The sequence below is a fragment of the Bubalus bubalis genome, chromosome 2 (assembly GCF_019923935.1).
Source record: "Bubalus bubalis isolate 160015118507 breed Murrah chromosome 2, NDDB_SH_1, whole genome shotgun sequence".
Taxonomy (NCBI): Eukaryota; Metazoa; Chordata; class Mammalia; order Artiodactyla; family Bovidae; genus Bubalus; species Bubalus bubalis.
This window is the reverse complement of record NC_059158.1, coordinates 44,327,147-44,340,616: the sequence shown is the minus strand read 5'-3', so window position 1 is coordinate 44,340,616 and position 13,470 is coordinate 44,327,147. Positions and strand designations below refer to the sequence as shown.

At 54.0% G+C, this 13,470-nt stretch overlaps 3 protein-coding genes across 6 annotated transcripts; all 3 read right to left on the bottom strand.

Moving 5' to 3' along the window:
• Positions 1-91: 91 nt before the first annotated feature.
• ZBTB22 (zinc finger and BTB domain containing 22) lies at positions 92-3,421 on the bottom strand. Of its 2 annotated transcripts, none has more exons than XM_006050319.4 (2): positions 3,301-3,421; positions 92-2,678 (listed from the first exon to the last, which is right to left on the bottom strand). In XM_006050319.4, exon 2 carries the CDS (start codon positions 2,607-2,609, stop codon positions 705-707), a length of 1,905 nt encoding a protein of 634 aa, XP_006050381.3. In that variant the 5' UTR covers positions 2,610-2,678; positions 3,301-3,421; the 3' UTR covers positions 92-704. The 2 variants fall into 2 exon arrangements, with proteins under 2 accessions (XP_006050381.3, XP_044787354.2); XM_044931419.2 differs by lacking the exon at positions 3,301-3,421 and adding an exon at positions 3,023-3,047.
• A 613-nt stretch (positions 3,422-4,034) lies between these two features.
• Positions 4,035-8,399, bottom strand: DAXX (death domain associated protein). 3 transcript variants are annotated; one of them, XM_006050322.4, is made up of 8 exons: positions 8,298-8,399; positions 7,156-7,411; positions 6,176-7,004; positions 5,834-6,048; positions 5,456-5,684; positions 4,839-5,310; positions 4,462-4,681; positions 4,035-4,285 (listed from the first exon to the last, which is right to left on the bottom strand). In XM_006050322.4, exons 2-8 carry the CDS (start codon positions 7,360-7,362, stop codon positions 4,226-4,228), a joined length of 2,232 nt encoding a protein of 743 aa, XP_006050384.1. In that variant the 5' UTR covers positions 7,363-7,411; positions 8,298-8,399; the 3' UTR covers positions 4,035-4,225. The 3 variants fall into 3 exon arrangements, with proteins under 3 accessions (XP_006050384.1, XP_006050383.1, XP_025127545.1); XM_006050321.4 differs by having other exon boundaries at positions 7,156-7,414; positions 8,298-8,396; XM_025271760.3 differs by lacking the exon at positions 8,298-8,399 and having other exon boundaries at positions 7,156-8,179.
• A 292-nt stretch (positions 8,400-8,691) lies between these two features.
• On the bottom strand, positions 8,692-11,990 carry SMIM40 (small integral membrane protein 40). Its single transcript, XM_044931498.2, has 2 exons — positions 11,622-11,990; positions 8,692-9,386 (listed from the first exon to the last, which is right to left on the bottom strand). Exon 1 carries the CDS (start codon positions 11,899-11,901, stop codon positions 11,659-11,661), a length of 243 nt encoding a protein of 80 aa, XP_044787433.1. The 5' UTR covers positions 11,902-11,990; the 3' UTR covers positions 8,692-9,386; positions 11,622-11,658.
• Between the last annotated feature and the right edge of the window lie 1,480 nt (positions 11,991-13,470).

The window sequence follows — 13,470 nt, the reverse complement described above, 5'->3', positions numbered from 1 at the left end:
CCCGAATCCACTTCCCTGAGAACCATTACTCCACCTTTCCCCACCTGTGCCCGGTCCCAAGCAGACACATCGGGGTTGTCGGGAAGCCAAATGAAATGACCAATAAATATTTTAATCACTGTTTAGAAAAAATAAGATTTAAAATAAAAACCTGTACTCCTACGACTTAGTCCCTCCTTGTCTCCATCCCCCGCTCTCCCCAGTGAGAATTGAGTTGGGGACCCCCAAAGTGGGGGAGGAGAGATTAGGGTAGAAATAAAGGGCACATCCTTTTGGGGGGCAGGCTATATTCTAGGACAAGGGTGGGGCTCTAAGGCCTGGTCCCTACAACTACACAAACACAGACTTCAGGTACAGACTACAACCACCTGACCCTTGACCCAGTGACTCCTGGATGCTCAACAAGCCCCCTCACCCCCACCCCCACCCCCACCCCACATGCGCCCTACTCGGGAGCTGGGGCTTCTGTGCACCCAATCTGCAGGGAAGGAAGGGCTGAGATACAGGGATACTTTGGGGAGGTGGGGCTGAGGAGTGGAATAGGGTAGCCCATGGTGCGACGTGGTACCGCCTCCAGGATATATATACACATGTCCATAGAGACAGGAAGACAGTGTGTTGGGAGATCACGTAGGGTCCACAGTGCCCCAGACTCGTGATCCCTAATCTCTCTTCCCGGAAAGCTACCCCGGTGGGCCGCCCCTTCAGTTTGCTCCGCCGCCCCCACTGAAGCCCATTTCCACCTTGTGGACACTGAGCGGGGACCAGACGCATCGGCTGGACGGGGGCGTGGCCCCACTCGCCTCATCGCCGCTGCCCCCGCCGCCGCCGCCGGGGGACTCTCTCTTGGGCTGCAAGGCCGGTCCGCTGGGCCCGCCCCCGGGGCCCGGTCCACCCCCGCCCCCGCCGCCTAAGTGGTGCCGGCGCTCACAGTGTCCCCGGTGGCGCATGAAGCTGTCTCGCCACATGAACTTCTTGGCGCAGACACTGCACTCGTAGGGCTTGAGACCCGTGTGCGTCTTCATGTGCTCCGTCAGGTGATGCTTCATCTTGAACTTTTTGTTGCACACGGGGCAGTCAAAGGGCCGCAGGTTGAGGTGCATGTTCACATGACGATCTCGCATGCTCTTGTGGGAGAAGGCTTTCCCGCAGTGGCACAGAAAGATCTTATTTCCATCCCCACTGCCTGTCCCTCCAGGGGTCCCGCCAGTACCACCTGGCCCGCCCAGGGTCCCTGCCGGTGTGCCCCCCAGGGTCACCGCCCCGTGTTCAGCTTGGTTCCCTGGCGGCTGTGAGGAGGAGGAGGATGAAGAGGATGGGAAGACTAGGATCTGGTTGCCCTGCATGTCCAGTGGGAGCAGGGGCCTTGGAGGGTGGGCTGGAGCATAGGATGAAGGGGTTGGTCCCCCTGAATCATCAAGCCCTGCCCCAGGACCCCCACCTTCATAGGGACCAAAGTCATTGGAGGACTCACAGAAATTAACCTGCTCCTCTCCCTTGTCCGGAGGCTCAGACAGGGTCCGGACATCACTTATGCTAAGGGTAGCCTCAGGTCCTCCCCCTGCTGGAACCCCAGAGCCACCCCCCAGCTCTTCATCTTCGTCATCCTCACAGGTCAACACCAAGTCTTCCTCCTCCTCATCCTCTTCCAGGTCTGGGTCTTGCGGAGCCAGGGGTGCCGATGCTGGGCAGTTTCCACCCCGCTTCACATATACCCAGTGTTTCTGTGGCACAATGCTGGGGGGTGTATAGGTGGGCCGGCGGAGCCCAGCCCCAGGGACCACCGCACCTCTCCCATCCCCACCGTCATCACACAGCTCATCTGCCTCCAGCAGCAGCTTGCCAGAGGTAGCACCCCCACTGCCAACCACAGGGGCAGGGAATACAGGGCCGCCCGTGCGGCGCTCCCCACTGCCCACTGCAGAAGCTGCAAAGGCCTCCTGGGAGGAAGATGAGAACTCAGTGGACTCCCGGGGGCTGAAGTAGTTGCTGCTGCTGGGGGATTGATTCTCACTGGCCCGGCTGGAGGCATGGGAGCGCAAGGAGCTCACAGTGGCAGGGGCCACCGTGCCCCCACTCCCTGAAGGGACCCCAGCACCAGGGACAGTGGCCGACGTGGCTGCAGCAGTGGTGACGGTGGTGGCGCTGGCTGAGGCCCGGCCCTCTCGGAGGAGTTCAGTGCACTTATCCACGATGTGCCACATTTGGAGCACAGACCCCACTGTGAGGAAGTTAACAATGTCAGCAGCGGCCATGCTGAGGCGGCCAGTGTAAGCTGAAGCCAAGACAGTCTCAAAGGCTCCTGGGTCCATGACGCTGGGCAGCGAGATGGAAGTCATGCCCTTGAGTAGGACCTGGTCGTGGAAGTAAGGGGAAGAAGCAGCCAGGACAGCACGATGAGCCCGGAACTCCCGTCCCTGCACCCGGATGGACACATCACAGAGCTGGCCCTGCAGCCGCTGCTGATTGAGAGACTCCAGGAGGGCACTGGTCACCTCTGGGAAGGACACATGTACCACGGCGGCTGCAGGCAGGGGCAGTGGTGGCGGGGCCAGTGATAGAGGCAGGGGGAGTGCTGCCCCGCTGGGAGACAGAGGAGATGGCTCCATGGTGTGGAGGGAAGGGGTACCCCCCCAGCCACAGGAACAAGGGAAGGAGGAGGGCGGCCGGGGGGGTCTCTGGAAAAAAAAAGAGAGACGAATGATAACATCTCATAATGACACAGCTCTTTACAGTTTAAAAACACCTTCACATTTATTATCTGGGTAACCCCCTACAAGGACACTATAAGGTAGGCACTCCTCTCAACCCCATTTGACAGATGAGGAAACTGAGGCTCAGAAAGATTAAGAGATTATCCAAGGTCACACCATTAAGTGGCAGCACCCACAAACGCAGGAGTCCTAACTCCAAATCCAGTGCTCTTTCTTTGGAGGTTAGAGAAATAAGGTACTCCTGGGGACTGGGGTGCCTCCCCTCAGAAATTCCCATTTGCCTGAGAGCCCAACTTAATAAAATTTACCTTACTGGGGTTTTGTACACTTTTCTTGGGTGGGGGGGACAGGTCGGTTCTGGCATCGAAAACCATTTCCCTTTAGGCCATGCCCCTGGTTAGCCACGCCCCTTGCCCCCAGTTATCCCTAATCGCCCATCTCAAGACCCGCCCCGTGGCCTTTTGGCTCCGCCCCTGAGTACCCCCGCCCACATAGGACCCCGCCCCCCTCTGCTCCGCCCCAAGCGGTACTTCGACCTCCTCTCCCACCCGGAAGGCGCCCCCCAAGCCCGCGCGTCCCCGCTTACCGGGCCGCGCGCCCCCGGGCCCCCCCCGCCCCTCACTCGGCGGCCAGAGCCACAGCCTGGGCCCCTCCCGCCGCCATCTTGCGCCGACTCCCTCCGCCCTCCGCCTCCGCTCCGCCTCCCGCCCCTCAGGCTTTAAAGGCACAGGCGGGCACCCCCGCCCGAGCCGCTGGGCAATACTCGGCCGACTCGGCCACTTCTCCTTTAAAAAACGGCTGCTTCATTCCACCTTAAAGGTACCACGTCTCGTACGCCGCTAAGGACTCCGGACTCAGGTCCGCCGAAGCTCTCATTTCCCTTTAATTTAGTAAGCCTGCCTCTTCCTATTGGCGATGGGTCTAGGCCTTCGCTGCTTGGGCTCCGCCCCTGAGCTGTGGCCATTAGCGCGTTTACGATGTCTAACCGCCCTGGTCGCCCAGCTCCTGACAGTCCTCCTGAAGCCCCGCCCCCCACCTCTGGTCCTGGATTGGCTAGATAACCTTGAGTCGGCCCCTGATTGGCTTTTTTACGGCTACCGCTAGAAGTGGGAAAGAAAAGCGCATTCAGGAGGCTGAAGCACATTTTAGTGCCTTGCAGAGGGCAAGGAGCCCTGAGGATGAGAAAAACTCCAACAGAGGCGTGAAGGCAGCTGGACAGGGCAGATCCAGGGCTGTCCCGGGGGAACGGCTAACCCTGAGCCAGAGGACAGCTGGTGCCAATCACCAGCTGGTGAGGGCGGGACAAGGAAAAGACAGGGATACAATAAGAAAAGAACTTTATTGTTTATTAATGTTTCTATGTAAAACTTAAGCTTTGTTGTTGTTGTTGTTTTTAAAAAGAAACCACCAACAGGCGATTAGCTCAGTCCATCCCTTCCTCAGTCATGTGCTTCCTACCATCCTCCAAATACGATCCCAAACATTTTGGGGGCAGGAGGAGGGGGAGGCGGTTAATCAGAGTCTGAGAGCACGATGATCTCCTCGGGATCACACTGTGTGGCCACACTCATCTGCAGGGGAGTGAGAGACAAAGAGTCAGAAAGGTCTGGAACATAGTGGAGGAGAAGCCAGGGAACTTAGGGTGGGAAAAAAGAGAGAGGGAGGAGGTAATGGGTATAACATTCAGAGAACCCCAAATGAATGATGAAAGAGAATGAAGTTAGGAAACACAGCCACCCCCTCTTACCTTATAAGTACCAGGCCTGGAGGGTTGTGACTGGGGAGTGTGGGACAACCGGGTTGGAAGTGGGCTACAGAGGGAGCTGGTCACCAAGCCATGGCTAGGAGAGTCCACCCTTGTTGAGGAATCAGCAACTGGAGCCATAGAAGCCAAGGGGGAAGGCGGGCTGGGCAGGGCATGTGTCTTCTGCCCGTTCTTCTGCACTGCCCTTTGCATTTCCACATGGCTAGAGACAGAAACATACATGGGAGGAGGGTTGTGTGTGGAGCCTGAGGCTGGAGGGGGAGCGTGCAGTTTTTCCCCAGACTCCTTTCTATAATATTTCTCTCAGAAAGCCCCTTCAGTCCCTCCATGGCTTCCCTCTTTCTCCTTGTTGCTGTTACCTCTTTCCTAATGGCCCAGCTTCTGTTTGCTTCTCTTTCCGAGATTTCTTGCGGGGGGGACTGGAATCCCCCCAAGTGTGAGGAGAGACGCCTCCATTGAAGGAAGTGGAGGTGACCATGGCGGCCCCATTCTCCAACACAGTGGTGAGGAGGTCCTCTGATTTCTTGGAAGAGGAAATGTCCCTCTCCTCAGGGGAAGGGGTCGTATCCAGGGGCAAGGCTTCAATCTCTAGCTCAAAGAGCTGAGACATAGGGCTCTCTTCCTCCAGGGGCAGCTCCTCGAGGTGCTCTTCCCTGCTTCCAGCAACTACATTGGAGGGGGCCGGGGGCTCTTCTGCCAGTGAAGATGGCGACTCTGTGAGTCTTTTGTTTTGCTGCTTCTCTGAAGACCCATTGTTCCCTTTATGAGGTTCCAGGTTCTTTTCAGTGGAGATCGGTAGTGGGGACACGGGGCTCTTATCTCCATCCTTCTCTGGAAAAAAAAAAAAAAGAGCAGATTGGTAGCAAAAGAACTGGGAGAAAGAGTAAGAGGAAGAAGGAAAGGATCTCAAAGAGGGGGCTCGTGCCCAACAGAGTAGAGAGAACTGACACACGAGAAGACTGTTTCCTTGACATACCTGCTTCCTCCTCCTCCTCTTCATCGTCCCCCTGACCTTCCTTCATCTGTTCCAGATCCTCCTCTTCTTCAGAATCTGTGGCCTCATCATCTTCCTCTTCGTCTTCCTCCTCTTCCTCGTCTTCCTCCTCTTCCTCTTCCTCCTCCTCTTCACTTTCCTCATCTTCTTCATCATCGATCTCAGCCTTGGAAGTGGTAGGACACTCCTGGGATGCCATCCCACTAGGGCCCTGCAGAGGACAAAGGAGTTTCCTGAAGGAATCTGTTGCCCCATTCTCAAAGGAATGCTTCTTGAATTCCTTCTGCACATGCCACGATCAGTCACCCCAGACTCCCTCCTGGCCAGTGCAGGGGAAGGACAAGGTCTCTCCTTTCATACCTCACCAGAATCCAACGAGGATTTGGGGGTATCTTCAGAGTGGGAAGAGGTGGCCTGGGGGAGCCGGGCTCTTCTCTTCTGTCTCTCACTCTCCTCATTCCTGTCTTGCATCATTGCGTACTTGGAGATGACCTCATCCAGCCGGCTCATAGCCAAGCTTCGGTTCTCCCGCAGGCGCCGGGCCAGGACAGGATCTGACAGTGCGGGATCAATGCCTGTGTGGGAAGATATAAAGTCAGTGTAGTCACCCAGAACTCTAGAAGTAGGGACTAAAGAGATGCCCCCTCCACCACACACACCTGACGAACAAGGGTTACCAAGGAGTATCTCACTAATGCCTACCTGGCCTATAGTCATCTGTGAGGTGACAGCCAAAGTTGTAGATGAGATCCAGGTGGCGACGCTCCTGTAACCTGATGCCCACATCTCGGAAGGCATCCTGAGCCATGAGCTGGAGCTGCTGTCGGGGGAGGCCAAGGCTGTGCCGAGCAGCTGCCTTCTCTACGGCCCGCAGTACATCTCCATAGTCAGGGAAGGTATCAGGCCCTGGCTTGTTGATGAGCCGCTCAATGCGCCTATTGACCTCTGGGTAGCGGGTACCACGGTAGGGGATGCGCTGCTCTATGACCCGGCCTGTCAGTGAAGAGCAGTCTTTCAGCTCACACAGCCGCCCAAAGAGACGGATCAGCTTACGCTTCAACCTTGCTTCCTGCAGGTAAGTGGAGTCTGGGTCATCCATTTCTGAGAGATCCAACTCCTTTTCTTGCAGCCGCCGGATCTCTGCCACATACAGTGCCAGCAGCTGCTCCAAGCGCTGGATCTGCCGCCGGGAACCATGGGTCCTTGGGGCCTCAGAGGCAGTGGTCTCAGCATTTGGGTCCGAGGAGGGGTCTGTGGGAGGGTTATTCCCAGAGGGCTCACTAGAGGTGGTGGCAGCAGGGGCCAGGTTCAGCTTCTTCTTGGCTGAGTGGGCCTTGAGAACCGTGCAGAGCTCATTAATGTAGACATAGAGCTTAGCTGGCCGGTTCTGGGCCCGAGAGAGGACCCGAGAGAGGATGTTGCAGAACTCCGCCGAGGCCAAAAACAGAGGGTGGGCCCGCTGCTGCCGGTTATAGAGGAACGGGACCACCTCAGGGTGGTCCGCCGTCTGCGTCTTACACAGTGCAAGGAACTGGAAGGTTCACGGGGGAAAAGGGAGGGGAAAAAGATAAAGGATAGGGTTGAGAGAAAGGTGAGGTGGGGTTAGTGGGGGAGAAAGGACAGGAGAGCCAATCAGCCATCCCCCTCCCTGGGGCACGACAGTCTTCTCCCCTAAAGCTCACCTCTTCAAACAGCTTCTCATTCTCCAACTTGTAGCATTTCTTGCCGCCCGAACTACTGCTTCCTCCAGCCCCGTGGGGCTGAGAGGAGCCAGGGGCTTCTGCCCTGGGTGAGGCCGGATTAGGGGGTGGGTGGGAGGGCCCTGGCTGAGCAGCTGCTTCATCTTCTTCATCATCATCCAGCACGATGATGCTGTTAGCGGTGGCCATAGGGGATCAAATCCCCCGGAGGGAGGAAGTGTTGGGGATTTCGTAATTCCTGCTGGAAGGGGATGGGGCCTCAGACGGAGCCCCTCCAGCATCGCCCCATCCCTTCATCTCACACGTTTTCCAGTCTTCTTGGGTTTCAAAAGCACCCAGCCATGCCCAACAGTGTCCTTATTGCCCAGCTTCAGCAAGCAGTAGTACCATATGTTTTTCTGGCCCTTTACTGTGGGAGTTGCAAACCTTCTGAAAACCTGAAGTCCCACCCCCAGCTCCACCCCCCACGCCTATATCCGGTCTTCCAGTATCGTTTTCCCACTATTTCTCAGAGTTGGCAAGTTGAGTCTTCCTCTCAACCCCTGGACGACCTCTCACGCTGCACTCCAGATTCCCTTGACATCCTCCCGAACAGACACCACAACCCCGCTGGCACCACCGTTTTCCCTGTTCGCTGTCTCTCACACATATCAAATCTATACCCTCACCCCATTCTGAAAGATAACCCCAACTCGGAGACCCTCTGAGAAGGAGGTTCCCTCCCCAAAATCCATTCCCTTTTCTACTTAAATTATCTCTATATTCCACCCTCTGGTGGGTCTCCTCAAACCGAAGCGCTAGGTTGAAGATATTTCACCTCAAGTCCCCTCCTCACCCCACCCTAATTTCCCCCATTCTCTCTCCGAGACCTGTAACCGATCGTGAGCTCCACGCTGGGCTCTCCCGATTCCTCTCAGATTCCAGCCCTGAGTCCAGTCCTTCCCCTAAATGAGCTTCCCGCCAAGTCCCCCTCCCCCAGTTCTGCCCCTGGCCGCCCCACTCCCCTTCAGGGATAGGAAGGAAGATCCCACAGCCTGCCCCTCAGACTCAGCGCCGGGACCCCCAGTACCTCTCCCTAGACATTCCTGCCCCCGCCTTCGCTCCCCACACCGTCCGGCCCCCACCTCAGAAACGGTCTCTCGAGGCGACCCTCTCCGCTGATCTCAGAACCTCGCATGGTTCCCTCCGTCTTCCTTCCCCCTCCCACCGCAGGCCCTACTCCGTACCGGAAGCCGCGGAGTTTCCGCCCTCACGCGCTGGGCGCGGCCATATTGTCGCACGGACTCCAGTGCCCCCGTCAGGCAGGAAGGCAGGTAGGGCCGCCCCTCCTAGAGCCTCCAGTGCCGCCCACAGAGCCTGCGGCTCCTTTCACCCTGGCCTGCAGGGGGCGGACTCGTCGCCTCCGGGCGTCCTAAATACCCGAGGGCCGCCATTTTGCCGTACGGCTCTGGCTGCGCCGGGACCGGGGCGCGCCGTCTGTGGAGCTCTTTTCACCCGGTGCTTCCGCGACTCCGCCAATCAGAAACTTCCCGCATCCCGGCCCAACCACCGCTAGTCGCGTGCGGGGAGGACTGATCCACCTTTCTACGTTGGGGAGGAGGGGGAGGAAATAACGGAACAGCGCGGGGTGAGGAACTGTGCCCTCCAAGGCTCAACAGGGATGCATGGAAAGGCAGGAGTCTCTTAAAAGGGAAATAAAACCTTTTCTATCCGCTGGGCTTTGACAAGCCTTGTGGCGCTCCTTTCCTACCTGCCAGGTCCCAGTTTCCGCGGCTCAATCGACTGTACCTGTCATTCCTTTCTATGGTCTGCGCGCTCCCTTGCCGCTGCCCAGAAGCTACTTCTACATCCAGGTGCCTACATCTCCCAATCATGAAGTCGTAACACATGCATACAAACGAGCACAACACGCTATACAAATCTGTTGTTATTATTATTGCGATTGTTGGCGTGCTTTCCAAGCTCCACCACAGAACTAATGACCAACCAAGTAGGTGGGACCTAGTTGGTTCTCCGTCGTTTTCTGGAGGGGGTTCCCGAGGCGCAGGCGCTGAAGACAAGGAGGCTGTGCTTTGTCCAGGAGCTCTAGGGCCTGAGGACAGGCGATGTGGGGAGGGGGCTCTGAGCAGAATCTGTAAGAGCTGTGAGAAGAAGCGAGGCTCGAGGCTCGTAAAATACCTTGAGTCTCGTCTCCTCCTCTTCCTCTGGGATAGCTGATGAAGGAAGAGAGAAGAAACCAATATTGGCGCCCGCCTCGCCCACACCCTCACCCTAAACCAACTTTAGGGAAACTGGAGGGGCTCGAAGAGGCAAAGCTGGGCCCAAAGGTGAACTTCTGAGGAAACCGGAAAGGTTAACATGGTTCCAATCGCTGCGTTTCCCACATCCTTGAGAATTCCATAGAGGGTGAGCATCTTGCCACTTTCTAGGACCACAGTCTCTTACATCCCCAATCCCTCAGAGTTACAGAACCTCAAACCCTCACTCCCATTAAAGAATCCCACACCACTTCTCTCCAGTCGTCTAAGCCTGTAGTCTTCAAATTGGGGGACATGAAGACTCGCCTAAGGGTATTCGGATTTGGGACATATAAAGGATTAATTTCCAGATTCTCAGTTTTCCCAAAATTTGTTTTCCTGAATAAATGCTTGCACTAGAGCTTCTCCTTCTTCTCTTTTACAATAGACTTTCTCCCTCTCTATTTAAAAAGAAAAAAAAAAAAAAAAGGTATAGTTCTTAACCATGAAATCTAAGGATAACTTTACCTTGTTTTACCTTGGTTGTTTTTTGTTTGTTTGTTTTGGGCCACACGCCCTGAATCTTGCAGGGATCTTAGTTCCCCAACCAGGGATGGAACTGGCCCCCTGCGCCAGCAATGAAAGCACCAAGTCCTAACTGATGGACCATCAAGGATTTCATTACCTTGTCTTAAATAAAGAGACATGTAACAATATTGTAATATAATTATCCTCTAATTAAAAAAAAACAAAACATGTAGCCTATTTCTTTCAAGGCACCATAAACACCATCTTGTCTATCTCATTTTAAATGTACTTTTAATGTTAAGTTCATCACTTTATGGGAAATAAATGGGGAAACAGTGGAAACAGTATCAGACTTTACTTTTTTGGGCTCCTAAATCACTGCAGATGGTGACTGCAGCCATGAAATTAAAAGATGCTTACTCCTTGGAAGGAAAGTTATGACCAACCTAGATAGCATATTCAAAAGCAGAGATATTACTTTGCCAACAAAGGTCCATCTAGTCAAGGCTATGGTTTTTCCTGTGGTCATGTATGGATGTGAGAGTTGGACTGTGAAGAAGGCTGAGCGCCGAAGAATTGATGCTTTTGAACTATGGTGTTGGAGAAGACTCTTGAGAGTCCCTTGGACTGCAAGGAGATCCAACCAGTCCATTCTGAAGGAGATCAACCCTGGATTTCTTTGGAAGGAATGATGCTAAACCTGCAACTCCAGTACTTTGGCCACCTCATGTGAAGAGTTGACTCATTGGAAAAGACTCTGATGCTGGGAGGGATTGGGGGCAGGAGAAGGGGACGACAGAGGATGAGATGGCTGGATGGCATCACTGACTTGATGGACGTGAGTCTGAGTGAACTCCGGGAGTTGGTGATGGACAGGGAGGCCTGGCGTGCTGCAATTCATGGGATCGCAAAGAGTCGGACACGACTGAGCGACTGAACTGAACTGAATATTAAGTTATGAAAATGTGTACAATCTTTATGCTATTTTATCACTTCTGCTCTCATAATAATTGTAATGATAACCCAGAAGAAATACTTCTAAAAACCTAGAGTTTTATGGTCACAAGAAAGAAAAATATTTTTCATCTCAATTATAATATATATATATATATATAAGAAAGTGTGATAGGGGACTTCCCTGGTCATCCAGTGGTTAAGACTCTGTGCTTCCATTGCAGGGGGCTGGCCTTAGATCCCTGGTAGAGGAATTAACATTCCCCCACAGGTGCAACCAAAGAAAAAAAATATTTTAAACTGTGATAAACTGGCCAATAAAAGACTTTCAAGTATAAAAGCATAAAATTGTGGGGAAGTCGAATGGTAATAGGAGTTTTAGGAGAATAGAGAATGATGGATTAAGAAAAGGAAAGAGTCCCAATTATATTTTTTAATGAGGGCTAGTGGATATCGTCACTCTGATATTTCAATTCCCCTGGACACACAAAAGATTGATTTATTTTAAAATATTTTGTATATCCCAGGAATTACATTGTTGAAACAATGTTAACTTATGATGATAAAGTTTAGATGCTTACTTAGAAGTGCTTGAGAAAAACAAACTTTTTCAAAATTATTTCCTGAAGTATAGGTGCAGAAATTTTAAGACAGTTGCTCTCAGCTATCCAACTGCCCCTCCAAAGCCCCCAACAGTGCCATTCCCCTCCACCCTGTCTCCCCTCTCACCTCTGTGGCAGGGCAAGCGGAGGTTTAGGAAAGATGGTCACAATTCCAGCTCCTCCTCCTTCTCAGGGGTTCTCAGGAGCCAGTCCTCAAACTTTGCCCAAGGTAGCAGCCATAGCAGCTTACAAACAGCCTCCAGCATCAGTAGTGTCACGATGAGGACCAGGAAGATAAAGAAGGCTTTGTCCATGGCCCGCCGCAGGGGACCCCTGGGAGGAGTGGGATGTCGGGCAAATGCCAGGAACACATCCTCCTCGTCCACATCGCCCTCCTCCTCGGCCATTCTAACCCACAGTCTGACCGCTGGCTTGAGCGAGGAGGCTGGGATGGAAGCCCTTAGTCAGCCTTGCCAGGATTAAGGGGAATGATGTCGGCAAGTCCTGCACCTGCCCAGCTTGACCCTAATTCCTCCAACCAAGAGGAAAAAAAGGAGAGGAGGGCCTCTGAGTCTTTGAACGATCAATATAATGTGAATGATCTGGAATAAATAATTCCTAAACTCTGTCCAGCTTTTGGGCTTCCCAGATGGTTCAGTGATAAAAGAATCCGCCTGCCAATGCAGGAGACACCGGTTGGATCCCTGGGTCCGGAAGATCCCCTGGAGGAGGAAATGGCAACCCACTCCAGTATTCTTGCCCGGAGCTGGAACAGAGGAGGCTGCCTATAATCCAGAGTTGCAAAGAGTCAGACACCACTGAGCCACTGAGGACGCACACACCCACGTCCAGCTTTTTAACTTGTGTTTCGGAAACTGAAGTCCCAACAGAGACATGCCAGCTGCAGCTGCCCAAGTCATTCTAGGTCTCTAAGGTTCAAGGCATTGGGCCTCTACAGCCCAGGACCTAGTACCTACTGTGAGCCGGGGTCACTCAAGCACTTCAACACTGCGTGGGGTTGGGGGGGTGGGGAGGAACGATCTAACCTAGGCGAGGTTGGGCAAAAGTGTGGGGCGCGGGGCGGGGGGGGGGGGGGGGGGGGGCGGTGGGGATGGGGGGAGGCGGGGGTCGTGTGTGCGGGCGGCAGGGGCCGGACAGGGGGCAGCAGAAGCTGAGGCGGCTCCAGTCTCCGCAGGCGTAGTTTTTCTCCAGGTCCGGGGGCGCTGAGCTTGTTGCGCCGTAATCCGGCATGCTCTTTGTGACTTCCAGTACGATTATAACTGGACTGCGGGTGCCCAATCAGAGGTTTATAAAAAGAGAAAGACCGTGGTTGGCCAGCAGAGCGACGGTTAACGATAGGGACTTAACTATTGAGGCAATAATAAGGAAGGATGAGCTGTGCTTGAGGGGCCCTGGTCTGAGAATTGCTGGTGGGAAATGTCAACGAGGACATTGGGACTAGGATTGAAGGCCTTTTCTTGACTCTCTTCCCCAGGCACTGGCCTGAAGCTTCGTGAGGGAAATCAAAGTCTATATGGAGACCTGCCCAACCCCGCCCCCCATAAATTGTGGCTGGTGGGTGGAGTGCGGAGGGAGGAAACAGCCCAAGAGGTAATAGACCTCCAGTGGGTTCTTGCCTGGAGAATCCCAGGGATGGGGAGCCTGGTGGGCTGTCTATGGGGTCGCACAGAGTCGGACACGACTGAAGCGACTTAGCAGCAGTAGCAGCAGCAGGGCCCCTTAGCTAAACTCCACTTTGACCTTGATAAAAAAACATGGTTTTCTTGGGAAGACCTTGTTTACCCCAAAATGGTACAACGGATGTCACAGTTTTGCTTAGAATCAACTCATATTATCGTTTGCTGCCGCCACAGGAAACCACATTACCAGTCAAAAGAAAGAAAGAAACTAGATCGGAGTCTGAACTAATTATTTATATTTCTAAATCAGTCACAGCTTTATTTTAAAAATAATTT

Bases quoted from the DNA above. Each gene is read 5' to 3' on its own strand.
- ZBTB22 (XM_006050319.4), bottom strand. From the start codon at position 2,609: ATGGAGCCATCTCCTCTGTCTCCCAGCGGGGCAGCACTCCCCCTGCCT.
- DAXX (XM_006050322.4), bottom strand. From the start codon at position 7,362: ATGGCCACCGCTAACAGCATCATCGTGCTGGATGATGATGAAGAAGAT. The intron at 7,005-7,155 runs GTGAGCTTTAGG...TGAACCTTCCAG, and splicing joins ATGAGAAGCTGTTTGAAGAG to TTCCTTGCACTGTGTAAGAC. The intron at 4,286-4,461 runs GTAAGAGGGGGT...ACTCCCCTGCAG, and splicing joins CCAGGCCTGGTACTTATAAG to ATGAGTGTGGCCACACAGTG.
- SMIM40 (XM_044931498.2), bottom strand. From the start codon at position 11,901: ATGGCCGAGGAGGAGGGCGATGTGGACGAGGAGGATGTGTTCCTGGCA.